Source organism: Suncus etruscus, chromosome 15, assembly GCF_024139225.1.
Source record: "Suncus etruscus isolate mSunEtr1 chromosome 15, mSunEtr1.pri.cur, whole genome shotgun sequence".
In the NCBI taxonomy this organism is placed as follows: Eukaryota; Metazoa; Chordata; class Mammalia; order Eulipotyphla; family Soricidae; genus Suncus; species Suncus etruscus.
In genome coordinates, this window is record NC_064862.1 from 83,472,441 (window position 1) to 83,489,882 (window position 17,442).

General features: G+C 51.1%; 1 protein-coding gene across 1 annotated transcript in view; it reads left to right on the top strand.

The window, feature by feature from the left end:
• The window catches only part of ONECUT3 (one cut homeobox 3), a 28,089-nt gene extending 11,721 nt beyond the window's left edge, over nt 1–16,368 (top strand). The window contains 1 exon segment of the mRNA XM_049787927.1: nt 16,076–16,368. Within this exon segment, the coding sequence (XP_049643884.1) occupies nt 16,076–16,368 (293 nt within the window).
• Nucleotides 16,369–17,442: the final 1,074 nt, after the last annotated feature.

Here is a 17,442-nt window from a genome sequence, read left to right on the forward strand (position 1 = left end):
TACCAAAAGACAAAACAAAATCCCCCAATATTTTAGCAACATTTTCCGGGAGCAGAGAGAAAGACACTGGCCTTGAACACAACCAAACTGGTTTTGAGGGCCCAGAGAGAGCACAGCGGCGTTTGCCTTGCAAGCAGCCGATCCAGCACCAAAGGTGGTTGGTTTGAATCCCGGTGTCCCATATGGTCCCCCGTGCCTGCCAGGAGCTATTTCTGAGCAGATAGCCAGGAGTAACCCCTGAGCACCGCCGGGTGTGGCCCAAAAACCAAACTGGTTTTGATCTCTGGTTTCCCTTAGGGTCCTCCCTAGCCCTACCAGGAGTGACCCCTGAGCACAGAGCCAGGAATCCACCCTGAGCACTGCCAGGCGTGGCCCCCAAACAAAACAAAGATGAGGGGCCTAAAAGTTCCTGCCTAATTTTGTACCCCAAATTCTGGGCCCCCTTCTTTGTGACTCAAGTACCAAGGCAGTTCTCAGGGCTCCTCTGTCCTAGGGGAAGAGGCTCAGGGCACCTCAATGTTTTCCCCCACAACTGCGAGGAGGGTGGGCAGCTGGTGGCTGGGGCGGGTCTGTCACCAAGGAAACCAGTCACCAATCAAGACCAAGTTCCCTACTGAATTGTCCCAGCAGGAAAGCAAGTGCTTAGAGCTGGTGGGTGGGTAGATAGGAGGGAATGGGTGGGGCCACCAACTCCAGCCCCCCACATCTTTACCCAATGCCCACTAGTGGGGCAGGCCCCCAAAGGGATGACCTTAGGATCATCTCCATTGTTGTTGGGGCAGAGGGCAAGAGCCAGGTTGTGTTCAACCTTGGATACGATATGGGGGTCCACAAAATCCTATTTTTCCCATGGGGCAGTCACCCTTGAACCTTTGATTTTGATTTGTTTGGGGGCCACACCTGGCAGTGCTCAAGAGTTACTCTTTTTTTTTTGGTTTTGGTTTTTGGGCCACACCTGGCAGTGCTCAGGTGCTACTCCTGGCTGTCTGCTCAGAAATAGCTCCTGGCAGGCACAGGGACCATATGGGACACCGGGATTCGAACCAACCACCTTTGGTCCTGGATCGGCTGCTTGCAAGGCAAATGCCACTGTGCTATCTCTCCAGGCCCTTAAGAGTTACTCTTGGCTCTACTTTTAGGAATCTTTTCTGGTAGGCTCAGGGGACCCTGTGGGATGCTGGGGATGAAACCCAGTTCAACTGTATGCAAGTCAAACACCTTTCCAGCCTCAGCTTCTTGCCCCTTTTTCCAGAAAGCTCCTTCCCCTGGTTTTTCTCTTACTTGGATGTCCTGAGCTCCAATTATAGCCCAGCTGAGTTTATAGCTTCTCCCCTGTGCCCCCCCCCCCGCCAGTTCTCTTTCCCCCAGTAGAGACCCCACAAAGCTCTAGGTAGAGAAATAATAGTTGCTTCCTGCAATAACATGAACTCAATACAAGGTACTGTGCCACAGACATGGGGGTCTCCACCACTAAGGGGTGTCCACACAGTGACATATTCAACCATGGGCACAGCACTCAGTAATGTAGTCCCTGTGGTGAAGGAACACACAATATCATGGACCACGGTGACCCTGTGTCTTGGTTCTGTCTCATCTCACACAGCTGAACCCAGCAAAACCTCACGTGCAGACATAGGGTGTGATGAGTGTGTGCTCGGTGGGTACATGGCTAGGTGGGTGGGTGAGTGAGTGGATAGATTGGAGAAAGAATGGGGGGTTATGGTAAGTGGGTGAGCAGATGAATGACAATATGGTAGGATGATGGATAGATAAATGGTGTGTGAATGGATGGATGGGTGGATACATTAGTGGGTGGGTGGTTGAATGGGTGGATGGATGGATAAATGAATGGATGGGTGGAACCATGGATAAATGGATGGATGGATGAATGGATGAGTGGATGGATGGATGGATGGTGAGTGGCTTGGTAGATGGATAGATGAATGGATGGGTGGAACAATGGATAGATGGATGGGTGGGTGGATGAATGGATGGGTAGAACAATGGGTAAATGGATGGATGGATGGGTGGGTGGGTGGGTGGATGAATAAATGGGTAAGTGGATAGGTGGATGGATAGATGGATGGGTGGATGGATGAATGGATGAGTGGAACAATGGATAAATGGATGGATGGATGGGTGGGTGGGTGGGTGGATGAATGGATGGGTAGAATGATGGATGGATGGAACAATGGATAAATGGATGTATAGATGGATGAGTGGATGGATGGATGGTGAGTAGCTTGGTGGATGGATGGATGGTGAGTGGCTTGGTGGATGGATAGATGGATGAATGGATGGCCAGAACAATAGATAGATGGATGGGTGGGTGGGAAGGAGGCTGGGTGGATGAATGAATGGGTAAGTGGATAGATGGAAGGATAGCTGAATGGGTGGATGGATAGATGGATGGATGGATGGATGGATGGATGGATGGATGGGTGGAACAATGGATAAATAGATGGATGGATGAATAAATGGATGGGTAGAATGGTGGATGGATGGGTGGGTAGAACAGTGGACAAGTGGATGGATGGATGAGTGGATGGATGGATGGATGGATGGATGGTGAGTGGATAGGTGGATGGATGGATGAGTGGATGGATGGATGGATGGATGGTGAGTGGATAGGTAGATGGATAGGAGGGTGGATGGATGGATGGATGAATCAATGAGTAAGTGGATGGATGGGTGAGTGGATAGGTGGATGAATGGGTGAAAGGATAGGTGGATGAATGGATGGGTGGAATGATAGATGGGTGGAAGGATGAATGGACCAGTGAAATGATGGATGGATAGGTGAGTAGATGGATGGGTGAATGGATATGTGGATGGATGAATGGGTAGATGGATGAATGTATGTATGGGTGGGTGGATGGGTGAGTGGATGGATGGGTGGAACAATGGATGTATGGGTGAGTGGATAGGTGAATGGGTGAATGGATGAATGGATGGGTGGAATGATGAATGGATGGGTGAGTGGAAGGATGGATAGTGAATGGGTGGATGGATGTAAGATGACATCCAGCTAACAACCCCAAATGAAGTGAAGTTGTTCCCAGTCTTTCTCTTTTCTGCAAATCTTTCTTTTGGTATATAAAAACCCACCTGGATTACTCAATCTTCTCCCTCCTGGAATTGGGAATTTATTCTAGTAAAGAAAGAGTTCTGGCTTTTTGGCATAGGCAGAGAGCATGAGGAAAAAGGCCATGGATGCCATGATCATCCTTTTCTGTCTAACTTGGGTGATTTTTCTTCCTCGTTACCCTGCTTCTTCAGACCCGACTGCATGAGGTTTAGAAATACAGTGTCTTGGGGCCGGAGAGATAGCATGGAGGTAAGGCATTTGCCTTTCATGCAGAAGGTCATCCGTTCAAATCCCGGCATCCCATATGGTCCCCCGTGCCTGCCAGGAGCAATTTCTGAGCATGGAGCCAGGAATAACCCCTGAGCACTGCCGGGTGTGACCCAAAACACACACACACACACACACACACACACACACAAAATACAGTGTCTTGGGCCTGGAGAAATAGCACAGTGGCGTTTGCCTTGCAAGCAGCCGATCCAGGACCAAAGGTGGTTCGTTCGAATCCCGGTGTCCCATATGGTCCCCCGTGCCTGCCAGGAGCTATTTCTGAGCAGACAGCCAGGAGTAACCCCTGAGCACTGCCAGGTGTGGCCCAAAAACCAAAAACCAAAAAAAAAAAAAAAAAAAAAAAGAAATACAGTGTCTGGGGCCAGAGAGATAGCATGGAGGTAAGGCATTTGCCTTGCATGCAAAAGGACGGTGGGTCAAATCCAGGCATCCTATATGGTCCCCCGACCCTGCTGGGGGTGATTTCTGAGCGTAGAGACAGGAGTAACCCCTAAGCACTGCCAGGTGTGACCCAAAAACAAAAAGAAGAAAAAAAGAGTGGCCGGCAAGGTGGCACTAGAGGTAAGCCTTGCAAGCGCTAGCCAAGGTAGGACCACGGTTTGATCCCCTGGCGTCCCATATGGTCCCCTCAAGCCAGGAGCAATTTCTGAGCGCTTAGCCAGGAGTAACCCCTGAGCATCAAACTGGTGTGACCCGAAAAAAAAAAAAAAGAAAAGAAAAGATGGGGCTGGAGAGATAGCATGGAGGTAAGGCGTTTGACTTTCATGCAGAAGGTCCGTGGTTCAAATCCCGGCGTCCCATATGGTCCCCCGTGCCTGCCAGGAGCGATTTCTGAGCAGACAGCCAGGAGTAACCCCTGAGCACTGCCAGGTGTGACCCAAAAACCAAAAAAAAAAAAGAAAAGAAAAAGAAAAAATATGGTGCCTGGGGGCCGGAGAGATAGCATGGAGGTAGGGCATTTGCCTTACATTCAGAAGGACAGTGGTTTGAATCCTGGCATTCCATATGATCTCCCGAGCCTGCCAGGAGCGATTTATGAGTGTAGAGCCAGGAGGAACCCATGAGCAATGCAGGGTGTGACCCAAACAAAACAAAACAAAAACAAAAAAAAACAAACAAAAAATTTTAAAAAATAAAGAACTACGGTGCCTGGAGTGATCTCACAACTCATAGATTTTTTTTTTGTTTGTTTTTTGGGTTACACCCGGTGACGCTCAGGGGTTACTCTTGGCTATGCACTCAGAAATCGCTCCTGGCTTGGGGGACCATATGGGACGCCAGGGGATCAAACTGCAGTTAATCCTAGCCTAGTGCTTGCAAAGCAGATGCCTTACCTCTAGCACCACCGTTCCGGTCCCACAACTCCTAGATTTTTATTTTACAGATGGGTGGGTGGATATATGGGTGAATGGATGAGTGGATAGATACATGGGTGGATAGTTGGATTCATGGCTGCATGGGGGTTGGGGGTGGATGGATGGATGGATGCAAGTGCAGCTGGTGGGGGCTGACTATAGGGTCCCTCACTTGAATATTCTTTCAAAGCCCATTTCACAGGTCCAACAGCTCAAGCATAGGGTGACACGCACCTCCACTTGTGACACAGAGTGTCACTCTACCCAGTATATGCTCAAGTTTTCTTTTTTGTTTTGTTTTTTGGGCCACACCCAGCCGGTGCTCATGGGTCACTCCTGGCTATCTGCTCAGAAATAGCTCCTGGCAGGCACGGGGGACCATATGGGATGCTGGGATTTGAACCAACCACCTTAGGTCCTGGATCTGCTGCTTGCAAGGCAAACTCCACTTTGCTATCTCTCAGGCCCCTGCTCAAGTTTTCTTAGCAGGGAGGGGCAATTGCCTTCTATACAGCCAATCTCGATATGATCCCTGGCACTCCAGAGGGCCCCAAACATGGAGTGATTCCTGAGCCCAGATCCAGGAGTCAGCCCCATCACTGTGGGGTGTGGCTACTCAACTCCAAAAAATTCAGATTCTATCTCCCCACAGGCCAGGAACTGTGTGTGTGTGTGTGTGTGTGTGTGTGTGTGTGTGTGTGTGTGTGTACACGAGTGAGTGCAAGGTGCCAGAGTCTGTATATGTGTCTGAATTTGTGGGAGCTCTTGCAGGGACTCAGGTACATACCACAAACACTCAGGCTCAGCAGGGACATCACCCACTATTTCTCTGGTCACCTCACACCGCCCTTCAGCCTCTCGCCATGTCCTAAACCACCTGGCCTAGCCCCCTATGGGCTGGTTCTTGCTTCCACTACAGGGGTCCTGGCATGGGGTACACTCTGCAGCCCTTCTGTCTTGCATACCTGCCCGCTGCCTGGCCAAGCCCTTGTACAGATCCCTGGGTTCCCCCACCCAGTGAGAGGGGACAGATGGGCCACTGATGGTCATTCTGCTCAGGCCAGGAATGGGACCCTACAGATGGACTTGTTCCCACAGGTGACCAGTGGGAGATCTAGGTATACTGGAGGAAAAGCCTGACCCCACAGTCCCAGGGGAGGACAGAGGAGGAGGAAGTGGGAGGCTAGGTGGGTGGGGGGGAGTAGAGGGAAGGAGATAGGAGAAAGAAGCTAAGAGCTAGATCTAGAACTGAACCCAGGAATGTGTCTGTCCTGCCTATTCTGTGTTTTGTTGTTTTTTTTTAATTTGGGGTCACATTCAGCAGCGCTCAGGGGTTACTCCTGGCTCTAAACTCAGAAATCACTCCTGGCAGGCTCGGGGGATCATATGGTATGCCAGGATTCAAACCTCCATCCTTCTGCATGCAAGACAAATGCTCTACTTCCATGCTATCTCTTTGGCCCCGGTCCTGACTATTCTTTTTTTTTTGTTTGTTTTTTGTTTTTGGGCCACACCCGGCGGTGCTCAGGGGTTATTCCTGGCTGTCTGCTCAGAAATAGCTCCTGGCAGGCACGGGGGACCATATGGGACACCGGGATTAGAACCAACCACCTTAGGTTCTGGATCGGCTGCTTGCAAGGCAAACGCCGCTGTGCTATCTCTCCGGGCCCAGGTCCTGACTATTCTGAGCCCCACTATTTTGCCTGATTCTATAGACTTGGTCTGACCTAGAGCTGGGTCCCCTCCCAGACCCACTATCCAACCAACCCTGCAGGACAGAGAAATCTCAGGCCCACAGGATCTGAGTCCAGGTTCCAGAGAAGGGAATTGAGACTCTCCTGGAAGGAGAGGAGCACTTTTTGGAGGAAGGGTCATGGTGTTGGGGCCTTGATGGATGTGTAAGATTTTGGGAGTGGCATCAAAATCCTTCAGAATGGGCTGGAGAGATAGCACAACAGTAGGGCGTTTGCCTTGCACGCAGCCAATCCGGAACGAATGGTGGTTTGAATCCCAGCATCCCATATGGACTCCTATGCCTGTCAGGAGCGATTTCTGAGCACAGAACCAGGAGTAACCCTTAGCACCGCTGGGTGTGACCCCCAAAAGAAATCTTTCAGAAGCTTCTTCACCTCCCAGCAAGTGGGGTTTAATGCTCAGGTCCTCCCAGAGATAGTTTCTGCACCCCACTTGGGAGCTCAGAACCTCATTCCAGTTCCACAACATTAAAGGGTCTAGCAAGGAGGACTAGGGGGTTCCCATCTCCTGGGGTGGCTTCATCAGTTGATCCCAATGGCTTTCTGGAAAGACAGGATGCAGGAAAGGAGGTGTTGGGGGGCATATCCCAGGAGTAGCTGTAAAGTGAGGTTCCCCCTTATCCTGGATTTTGTTTCCCTTTAAGCTACCAGCACCCTGAATCTGGCCCCGGGAGGGCGAGGCTGTCCTCTGCTGGCTACTATGAGAACTGCCCGTGAGTGTTTGACTTGCAGAGATGGGGTTAGTTTGGTAGCAATGGTGGGGGCCTGAATGTGGGTCTCAAATTTGACCTAACATCTCTTCTAGATCAACTTTGACCTCCTCCAGGAAGTCCCCAGAAGTCAGTGCCAGCTCCTCCCTATCCCTGGACTTCCCTAGATCCACAGGAATATTCTAAGATGGCAGGTGGGGAGATGGTCCCTCGGGCTGGTACACAAGAGTTCAGGGCTCGATCCTAGGCATGAGGCCTCTCAGGAGGAAAAAGAAGGGAATAGGAGGAAGGAGAAAGGAGGAAATGAAGAACAAGGGAGGGGTGAGGAGAGGAGAAGGAGGGGAGGAAGAGGAAGGGAACCCTTGGTTGCTCTGAGCTGAGATGCTGGTGCTGAAGACGTCCCATCCCTGGATGAGGAATGGGATGAAGGGAGTCCCAGCCTGCACCAAGGAGCTCTTAAAGTTCAGTGCTAACATGGGGTTCGAGCCATTTCCCAGGGGAGGTGATGAGAGGTCCAGGGTGGGGTCATGAAGATGTGAGTCAAGATGAGGATGCTGGAAGGGGGAGGAAGTGGAAGTAGGAGTGGAGGAAGTAATGGAAGTAGAGGAGGAGGTGATGGAAGAGAGGATGGAAGCTGCTGTTCCTGGAAGCAGGTCACTGCTCACTGCTCGGTGGGGGTCTGTGGAGACCCCAGTGAGCTCATCCAAGTGTGAATTTGCTGCAGTTGCTGAGTCTGGGGCTCCTGCAAACTCCCCTTGCCCAGCCCAGCCTGCACTAGCTAGGGGAAATGCACACCCACTTCTGTCTCCCCCTTTCTGGGGCTGCAGCAACCCCAGAACCTGCCTGTGGTGTGGGGTGCATGGGGGTGATGGGATTCAGGATGCACTTTGAGCTTACAGCCTCCAGCACCCCCCAGAAAGGGCTCCGGGCCAGGCCCTGGGGGTGCAGGGGATAGAGGTGGACAAAGCCGCTGGCAGTAAACAGCGCGGAGCAGGATCGATCGACTGTGAGCAGCTGTAATTAGATTGAACGTGGAGTCTTTTCTGCTGCGATCAACAAAACGCGACTTTTTTTTTTTTCTTTATCCAAGCGAATCAGCTTTGGCTGGTGCCTTCCCCAGCCCTTACTTGGGGGGTAGAAATGAAGGAGGGCTAAAGTACTTGCTAAGGAAAGGGAATGTCCTAATTTATGTGTCCTCTGGTTTCTAGCCCTGCCCAGGTTTGCTGTGTACCCTCAAACAAGTGTCTTGTCTTCTCTGAACTAGGGAATAAAAAGAGAAAATAAATTCTCTCTGGGGCCCCAAGAGCAGAGATCACAGCAGTAGGTCGTTTGCCCTGCACACAGCAGATCCAGGATGGATGGTGGTGGTGATTCGAATCCCGGCATCCATATGGTCCCCCATGCCTGCTAGGAGCGATTTTTGAGCTCAGAGCCAGAGTAATCCCTAAGCACCACTTTCTGTATGGAGTGACCAATAGGTTGGAAAGATGGTTCTTTGTTTAGAGGCCACACTTAGAGGTGCTCAGGGCTTACCCTTGGCTCTGTGCTCAGGCATCACTCCTGGTGAAATCTGGGATGTCAAGAATCGAACCTGAGCTGGCTATGTGCAAGGCAAGTGCACTATCCATTGTACTGTCATCACTCTGGCCCCTGAAAAGGTGGTTCTTATAAGTGAAGCACTTCAGAACTTTCAAAGTCTTTTCATTTCTGTCCTGACAGCTAATATGGGAGGAAATCCCAGATCAACTGCAAATGAGTGAATGAATAAATGAGAGAATGAATGAATGAATTCAAACAAGCAACAAGTCAGAACAAAGGGCTTACCCAGGAATACAAAGACAAGGGGCTAATTTTTTTCTTTGATTGGGAACCACACTTGGTGGTGCTCAGAGCTGACTCCTGCCTCTGTGCTCAGAGGCACGACGTGTTTCTTACTCCAGTTGAAACTCTCTGGCCCCCTGGGGCTGATTTTTTGCTAGTTTATTTTTGTTTGTTTGCTTAGGGGCACACACAGAGGTGTTCAGGGGTTACTCCTGGCTCTGCCCTCGGGGATCTCTCCTCATCTCACCTTCTTTTCCAGCCACACCTCTTTTCCCACAGTCAGCTCCCACAATTCCGGGCAGAAACATTCTCTTGTCTAAGACAATCCTGAGCTAGCACATGATAATGTCAGAAAGAATATTGCTCACGGAGCTAAGAGACAGCACAGTGGGGAGGGCAGTTGCCTTGTACACGATCCACCTGGGTTCAATCCCTGGCATCCCATATGGTCCCGAGCCTACCAGGAGTAATTTCTGGGGCTAGAGCCATGAGTAATTCCTGAGCATCACGGGATGTGACCCCAAAACCAACATACCGTATTTTCCGGCGTATACGACAACTTTTTTTGTTTGGTTTGGTTTGGTTTGGTTTGGTTTGGTTTGGTTTGGTTTTTGGGCCACACCGGCGTTGCTCAGGGGTTACTCCTGGCTGTCTGCTCAGAAATAGCTCCTGGCAGGCACAGGGGACCATATGGGACACCGGGATTCGAACCAACCACCTTTGGTCCTGGATCGGCTGCTTGCAAGGCAAACTTTGTTGCTGTGCTATCTCTCCGGGCCCATACGACAACTTTTGAAACAAAAAAAAAAGTCAACCAAAAATCTGGGGTCGTCTTATACGCCGAGTATATCTCAAAAAATGTTTCAATATGCCGCTAAACAAAAATTGTCTGAATATTGCCACAAAACGAATTTTCCAACTCAATCCTGCACCAATCACTGCCAGGCTGCTCAGACCGCCTCTCTAACTCAGCTAATCCAAGCAGGCTTTTTATGCATGCAAATTAGACAATGTTCTGGACCCAAATCTACACTGTGAAAAGCCTGCTCAGATTGGCCAGAGTCGGAGAGGAAGTCTATTACAGTAGAACCTTTGAACCTTTGCTTGTTGTGATTGGCTCACTGTGGTACATACAGTTGCAGCACAGGAACATTCTGTCTGAAACAGCAAATATAGGCCTAAACCTATGTCTTAACTGCAAAATTAGGGGGTCGTCTTATACGCCCAGTCGTCTTATATGCCGACAAGTATGGTATATTATATTTATTTATTGCTCACTTTTGGAGCCAGAGCAATAGCACAGCACAGTGGGTGGGTGCTGGCCTTACACATGGTCGACCTGGGTTTGATCCCCAGTATCCCATAGGTCCCCTGAGTACTTTAAGGAATTATCACTGAGCACAGAGCCAACAATAAGCCCTGAGTACAACCAGGTGTAACCTCACACACACACACACACACACAAATCCTACAAAAACCATTTTTTTTTCCAATCCATCTTCTTTTTTTTTTTTTTTTTTTTTGTGTGTGTGTGTGTGTGGTTTTTGGGTCACACCCGGCAGTGCTCAGGGGTTATTTCTGGCTCCAGGCTCAGAAATTGCTCCTGGCAGGCACGGGGGACCATATGGGATGCCGGGACTTGAACCGATGACCTCCTGCATGAAAGGCAAACACCTTACCTCCATGCTATCTCTCCGGCCCTCCAATCCATCTTCTTTGGGCTGGAGCCATTATAGAATGGGGAAGGCACTTACATTAAATGAGGCTGACCTAAGTTGGATCCCCAAACCTGCCAGGAGTAACCCTGAACGCCACTGGGTGTGCCCCCCACAAAAAAAAGAGTAGTGTCCACCACTAAGATACACCAGGTTCTTGACTCACCTTTCCTTTCTCACTGCACTTATTTCCCAGAATTAGTGGCAACACTGGCCCCAGTAAAATACAAATAAGGGCCAGAGTGATAACACAGTTGTAGGGCATTGCCTTGCACACGGATGACCTGGGATGGACCTGAGTTAGATCACTGGCATCCCATATGGTTCCCTGAGCCTGCCAACACAGAGCTAGGAGTAATCCCTAAGCACCGCCGGGTGTGGCCTAAATTCAAAAACAAAAAAAAAAATTTCAAAATTAAATGCATCATCAATTCCTCCTTTGCCACTTCCACTTCTCACTGTGCCCCCTTCTCCTTGAGGTCTTTGTCCTTCTAGCTCCAGGTTTTCACCATCCTCCATCCCTTGGGGGGCACCCCTTTCCTCATCTCCCTAAGGTAAAACTCATTTCTGGAATCCCTCCTTACGTTGATGTTGAAACTTCCTCAAGTTTCTCAAGGAAAGTCTGTGGATCTAGACTCTCATCAGCCTTGAATTCTTTTTCTTGTTGCTACAGTGTTCTGATTTTATTAACATGCTCAACGACTGTCTCTTTATCTTTTTCATGGGGCAGTCCAGATTGGTATGTGGCCTCTGATGGCCAGTAGGGATTTTCTTTACACAGTGGCTTTGTGATTCTTGGAGAAGCCATTAGGAGCCATCTCAGCCCTGTAAGACTCATACATCCCAGCAGCACCTGCAGCTCCTTGAAACTGCAAACTGCAAATCAGGAACTTCCGGAAGCCACTAGACATGCACTTTGTCTTCTTGGGGCTCCCATCACTGATGCTGGGCTCTTGAGTCTTTGGTACACCTTCTTGTCTATGCTTTTGAGTTTCCACCAGTTACACTTAACTCTTGTCATAGTGGTCGGATTGGTGCCTGATGAACTTCTTGGTACTCTTGCTGATAACCTTGGGCTGCATGGAGAGTGGGGGGGGGTATGGTCTGAGAGCAGCCTATGGTACCTTCTAGCAGAAATTCTTTTGTTTGTTTGTTTGTCTTTTTTTTGGGGGGGGTCACACCCGGCAGTGCTCAGGGGTTACTCCTGGCTCTATGCTCAGAAATCGCTCCTGGCAGGCACAGGGGACCATATGGGATGTCGGGATTCGAACCACCATCCTTCTGCATGAAAGGCAAACGCCTTACCTCCATGCTATCTTTCCAGCCCCCTAGCAGGAATTCTTACCTGGAATTGTGACCCTCTTTTCCCCATAGTTGTTCTTGGCTATGTAATTCTAGCTGAATATGTTTCTAGCTCAAATTGTTCAAAGCTCTGGCTCCCCTGTGTCTCTTGGGTTTTGAGAAGTCACAGTCACTCCAATTCTTTCTTTTCTTTTATTTGTTATTTTGGTTTTGAGCCACACCAAGCTTACTATTACTGGCTCTGTGCTAAATCTCTCCTGCAGTGCCAAATTTGGGTGAGCTACTTCTCTGTAAGCCCCACCACTCTGATTCCTAAACTTTTGCATAAAATCTGGCATTTTTCTGGTTGTTTTGGGGTCACAGCTAGCTGTGCTCAGGGTTACTTCTGGCTCTGAGTTGAAGAATAAATTCTCCTGGGCTCAGGGGACCCTATGGGATGCTGAGAATCAAACTAGGGTCAGCTACATGCAAGGAAAGCACCCTCCCTACTGTGTTATTGCATCTACCAGCCTCCTATATCTGACTTTTCTTTCTGAAAACTTTTAGGATCGCTATTTGGAGACTTTAAAATTCTCCTATGGATTGTGGGTGTCCTGTTTAATTTTTATTTTGTTTTGAATTCATTGAGTGTGGAGATTCTCCTTAGATACTTTGCGGGGAGCATACCCAGGGGTGCTCAGGGGTTAGTCCTGGCTCTGTGCTCAGAAATCACTTCTGGCAGGCTTGGGGACCATATGGGATGCCAGAGATCAAACTCAGGTTGGCTGCGTGCAAGGCAAACACCCTCCCTGCTGTGCTATAGTTCCAGCTACCCTTGGGATATTTTATTTTTCTAATTATTGTTTTTCGGGTCACACTCAATGATGTTCAAGTTTAACTCTTGGCTCTGACTTAAGGGATCATTCCTGGCAGTGCTCAAACCCAGGTCAACCAATCACTTATAAGGCGTAGACCGTCCTAGCTGTACTATTGTCCCAGCCCTCCTTGGGTTTTTTTAAATTATCTTTATTTAAACAACGTGATTACAAATATGATTGTAGTTGTATGATAACAGTCATGTAAAGAACACCTCCCTTCACCAGAGCAAGATTCCCACCACCAATTTCCCAGATCTCCCTCCTCCCCACCCCACCCACACCTGTACTCAAGACAGGCTTTCTATTTTCCTCATTCATTCACATTGTTATAATTATTTCTCTAACTGCACTCATCACTCTATGTGTTGAGCTTCATGTCATGAGCTGCACCTACATGGGAAGATGGGGGGAAATAAGGGTTGGGACTGAGGCAGTAAAAGATTAGAGATGAGCTTTGTAGGGCAGTATCAAGGTCACAATACAAGTTGGATATTATGCATATATAAACTATATGCATACAATACTGTCAATAGGAGACCAAGGAGAAAAAATTTCCAGTGACTGTCCCAACATAAACCAGTACTAGAATGACCCCCTCTCCTCCCAAAGCTCATTCCCATTACTGTAGGGAGAAGTAGGGGGAAAGCCTGATGACCCCTATAGAGCCCACTTGGACTGGCGCCCAGGGAAGGCCTGGAGTCCAGGGGGAAAAGAGAGGGATGGATGGGGGCCTGCCAAGCATCCCAGCACTCCCCAGGGTAGGGAGAAGGCCTCTGGTATGGGGACTCCCCAAACCCCATACCGGGGAAGAGCTAGCCTCCAGAATCAAAGGGGAAACCGGAAGCCAGATATTTGCCCACCCTCCTCCTCACGCACCTCCCCCCTGGAGTACGGAAGGAGGAGAGAAGCCTGAGGACCCCTAAGAATCCATCTGAACCCACTTCTGGCCATCTGAGCCGGCATCCAGGGAGGGCCTGGAGTCCAGGGGAAAAAGAGGGGGATGGCTGGGGGCCCACCAAGCCTCCCAGCACTCTCCTTGGGGTTTTTTTAACTAGGCCACACCCTCCGTCAGTCTGTTTTATTTTCCTTCTTCCCTTTTCCATAATCTTTCCGTTACAAGTAATCTCTTTTCTTTTTTTTTTTTTTTTTTTTTTTTGGTTTTTGGGCCACACCCGTTTGACGCTCAGGGGTTACTCCTGGCTATGTGCTCAGAAATCGCCCCTGGCTTGGGGGGACCATATGGGACGCCGGGGATCGAACCTTGGTCCTTCCTTGGCTAGCGCTTGCAAGGCAGGCACCTTACCTCCAGCGCCACCTACCCGGCCCCAAGTAATCTCTTTTCTTTTGAATTTTGTTTGGTTTTGAGCCACACCCAATGATGCTCAGGGTCTTCTCCTGGCTCTGCACTCAGGAATCACTCCAGGTGGGTTCAGGGGACCTTTGGGATGCTGGGGCTCGAACCCGGGTTGGCAGCATACAAGGCAATCGCCCTCCCTACCGTCCTATTGCTCTGTCCCTCTCTTCTCCTTTGAATTACCTCTTTTGGGGGTGGCACTCGTCTGCTATAGGACAGCTGTTTTGGGGAGGACCAGGCAATGCTCAGGAGAATACTCCCTACTCTGCACTCAGAAGTCACTCCTGGCAGGCTCTGGGGACCACATGGGATGCTGAGGATCAACCTGCTTGTACAAGACAAGCACCCTCCCTCCTGTACTATCTTTGGTCCCTTCATTTATTTTGCTGTGAACCTAGATCTGGGGATTATTCTGAAACGATCACAGGCTCACTGTGTGAGCCCAGCAGGTCACCAGGGATGCCAAGGGGCTCTGCTTGTCACTGACAGTGGTGACAGCCACCACTGTGCCCAGTGTATGGGGCAGGTTCTCCTCTCCAGAGGAAGATGTGCATCCCCACCCTGTGTGGTGGGATCTGGGGGTGCATTGTAGCTGAAGTGGGTAAGGAGCCAGCCATGCTCAAAAATGCTCGAAGCAGCCCTCAGGGGGTCCCCAGAATGGTCCAGGCTAGGTGGCACCAGCGCCCTTTGGACACCCAAGCCGACCCATCCTTGAGTGTGGAAACACACATTACAAAACTCATGTAATACACATTACAGGTTTACACATATTATACATGCACCTTACATAATACACATGACACACACCATATAACATTGCACACATGCCACATTACACATGTGTCATATATTACACGTGTGACTCACATGTTACACACATTACAGTAACCCAAAGGTCTGCTCATTCTTTTTGTATTGTTTGGGACCACACCAAGCAGTGCTTGGGGTTGTTGACTCCTGGCAGGCCTGGGGGACCCTATGGGATGCTAGGATCAAACCTGGATGGGGTCCACATGCAAGGCCTGCACCACCACCTCTGTCCTATGGCTCCCTTCCGGTTCCTTCCGGTTTATTTGGAGGTCATACCTGGCTGTACTTGGAGACGCCTGTGGACTCTGGTTCACTCCCACTGGTGCTAAGGGCACCCTGAGGTGCAGGAGGATCCGTTAGTGGTTAGAGGATCTATTCACTATCCATTTACCCTGGGTCACTCACTCACAGAGCCTGTCTCCTTATCACCCCCCTCATTGGCTGTATGCTTTGCCTGAGAAAGGAGTAAAGTAGTGAATTTCAGACAGTTACTCTGAGATATCTAGCGGGCAGCTTTGACGGAGGAGATCTACCAAGCTATCTACAGAAAGGACTGATGGCAAGAGGGGGGTTTCCTATTGCTTGAATGTGGACTCACGATGTTCCCTCCTTGTCTCCCCTCTATTTTCTCTTCTCCCCTCCTTCTCCTTCTTCCCCTTTCTGCCTGTCACCGCCTGCACCGGCTCACCCGGGATGTTTCCACGTGGGCCTGACCCGAATCTGCGCGTTGCCTGTCTGCGACTTTTCTGCACCTGGTTCCCGCGCGCCCCGGTTCTGACTTGTGCGCCTCCAATTTCTGCCTCTGGTTCCTGCGCCCCGGCTCCTGTGTTACCGATTGCTGTCTCTGGTTCCTGCGCCCCGGCTCCTGTGCATCCGAATTCCTGCTCCTGGCTCTGCGCCCCGGCTCCTGCGCATCCGAATTCCTGCTCCTGGCTCTGCGCCCGGCTCCTGCGCGCCCTGACTCCTACGCCTCTGGTTCCTGCGCCCCGGTTCCTGCTCCTGGTTCCGCGCGCCGCAGCCTGCAAGCGCAAAGAGCAGGAGCAGCAGAAGGAGCGCGCGCTGCAGCCCAAGAAGCAGCGGCTGGTGTTCACCGACCTGCAGCGGCGCACGCTCATCGCCATCTTCAAGGAGAACAAGCGGCCCTCCAAGGAGATGCAGGTCACCATCTCTCAGCAGCTCGGCCTGGAGCTCAACACCGTCAGCAACTTCTTCATGAACGCGCGGCGCCGCTGCATGAACCGCTGGGCCGAGGAGCCCCCCGCCGCGCCCGGGGGCCCCGCCGGCGCCGCCGCCACCTTCTCCAAGGCCTGAAGCGCGCCACACGCCCGCACCCCAGCTCCCCCGGCCCGGGCCCGCTCGGTCTCCCCCACTGGAGACCTGCCCTAGGGTGCGGGGGTGCTGAGAAGGGGTACCGTCCCAGGCCCCCCTCCAAATGCACAACCACCAAAGCTCCCCATCTTTTCCTCCAGGCCAAATCTCTGCATCCCACTTTTCCCCCTTCAGGGCAAGAGGCCGCAGAAAGACAACACCCCACTCCCCCCCCGCAGCTCCACCTTTCAATTCAGGGTGAGTCTCCAAAAACAAACAAAACAACAATTCAAAAATCAGGCTCATTGTGGATGGAAAGCACATGGTTACTTGTAGCAAAGGAAGTTTAAGACTTATTCTTCCTTCGCCAGCCCCCCAAACTCCAGCCCGAAGAGAGGGGCGTGGGGAGACCGCTCCTGCGCCTCTCTCCCTTCCCCAGGACTCCTTCTTCCAGAACCGCCAAAACCCGCTGGCCGGAGCTACGCCCCGCCGTGCCCGCGCGCACCCCGATTCCAGCTGAGCCCCTTTTGGGGGCAGCACTGTCCTCCATCCCATCCCGCCTCCCCCATACACCGCCGAAACCCCGGCTGCCCCTCCCGGCGGCCATGGCCTTCCCGTGCCAAGAATCGCCCTGCCTTAAAGCCTGGGGAGGGGCCGGCCAGTCTCGGGGACCCTTTCCCGACCCCCTTATACCACCCCCCACCGGCAGGAGGGGGCTCTCGTGTGAACACACGGGTACATTCCAGGCGCCTCCCGGCCCGCTCGCTCCTCCTCGGTCAAGTTCACTTTAGCTTTAGGCACCTTGAAAGACAGAGAGACAGAAGGACAGAAGGACACCCCTAGACTGCACGGAAAACCGGATCCCGGCTAGGCAGCGTCCCCCCACTTGCCCTCCCTCATCCTACTCTTCGTCCCAGAGTCGCTGCCTGCTGGCACTTCTTCTGGGGGTGGTTTGTTCTTCTGGAATCTGGAACCTTCTGCAATTTCCCCCCAGCCACACCTTCCAGCTTTGGATGTGCCCCCTACTTGCACCACCACTCCTGCACTGGTTGGTCCTCATGGGACGTCATGGGGGTG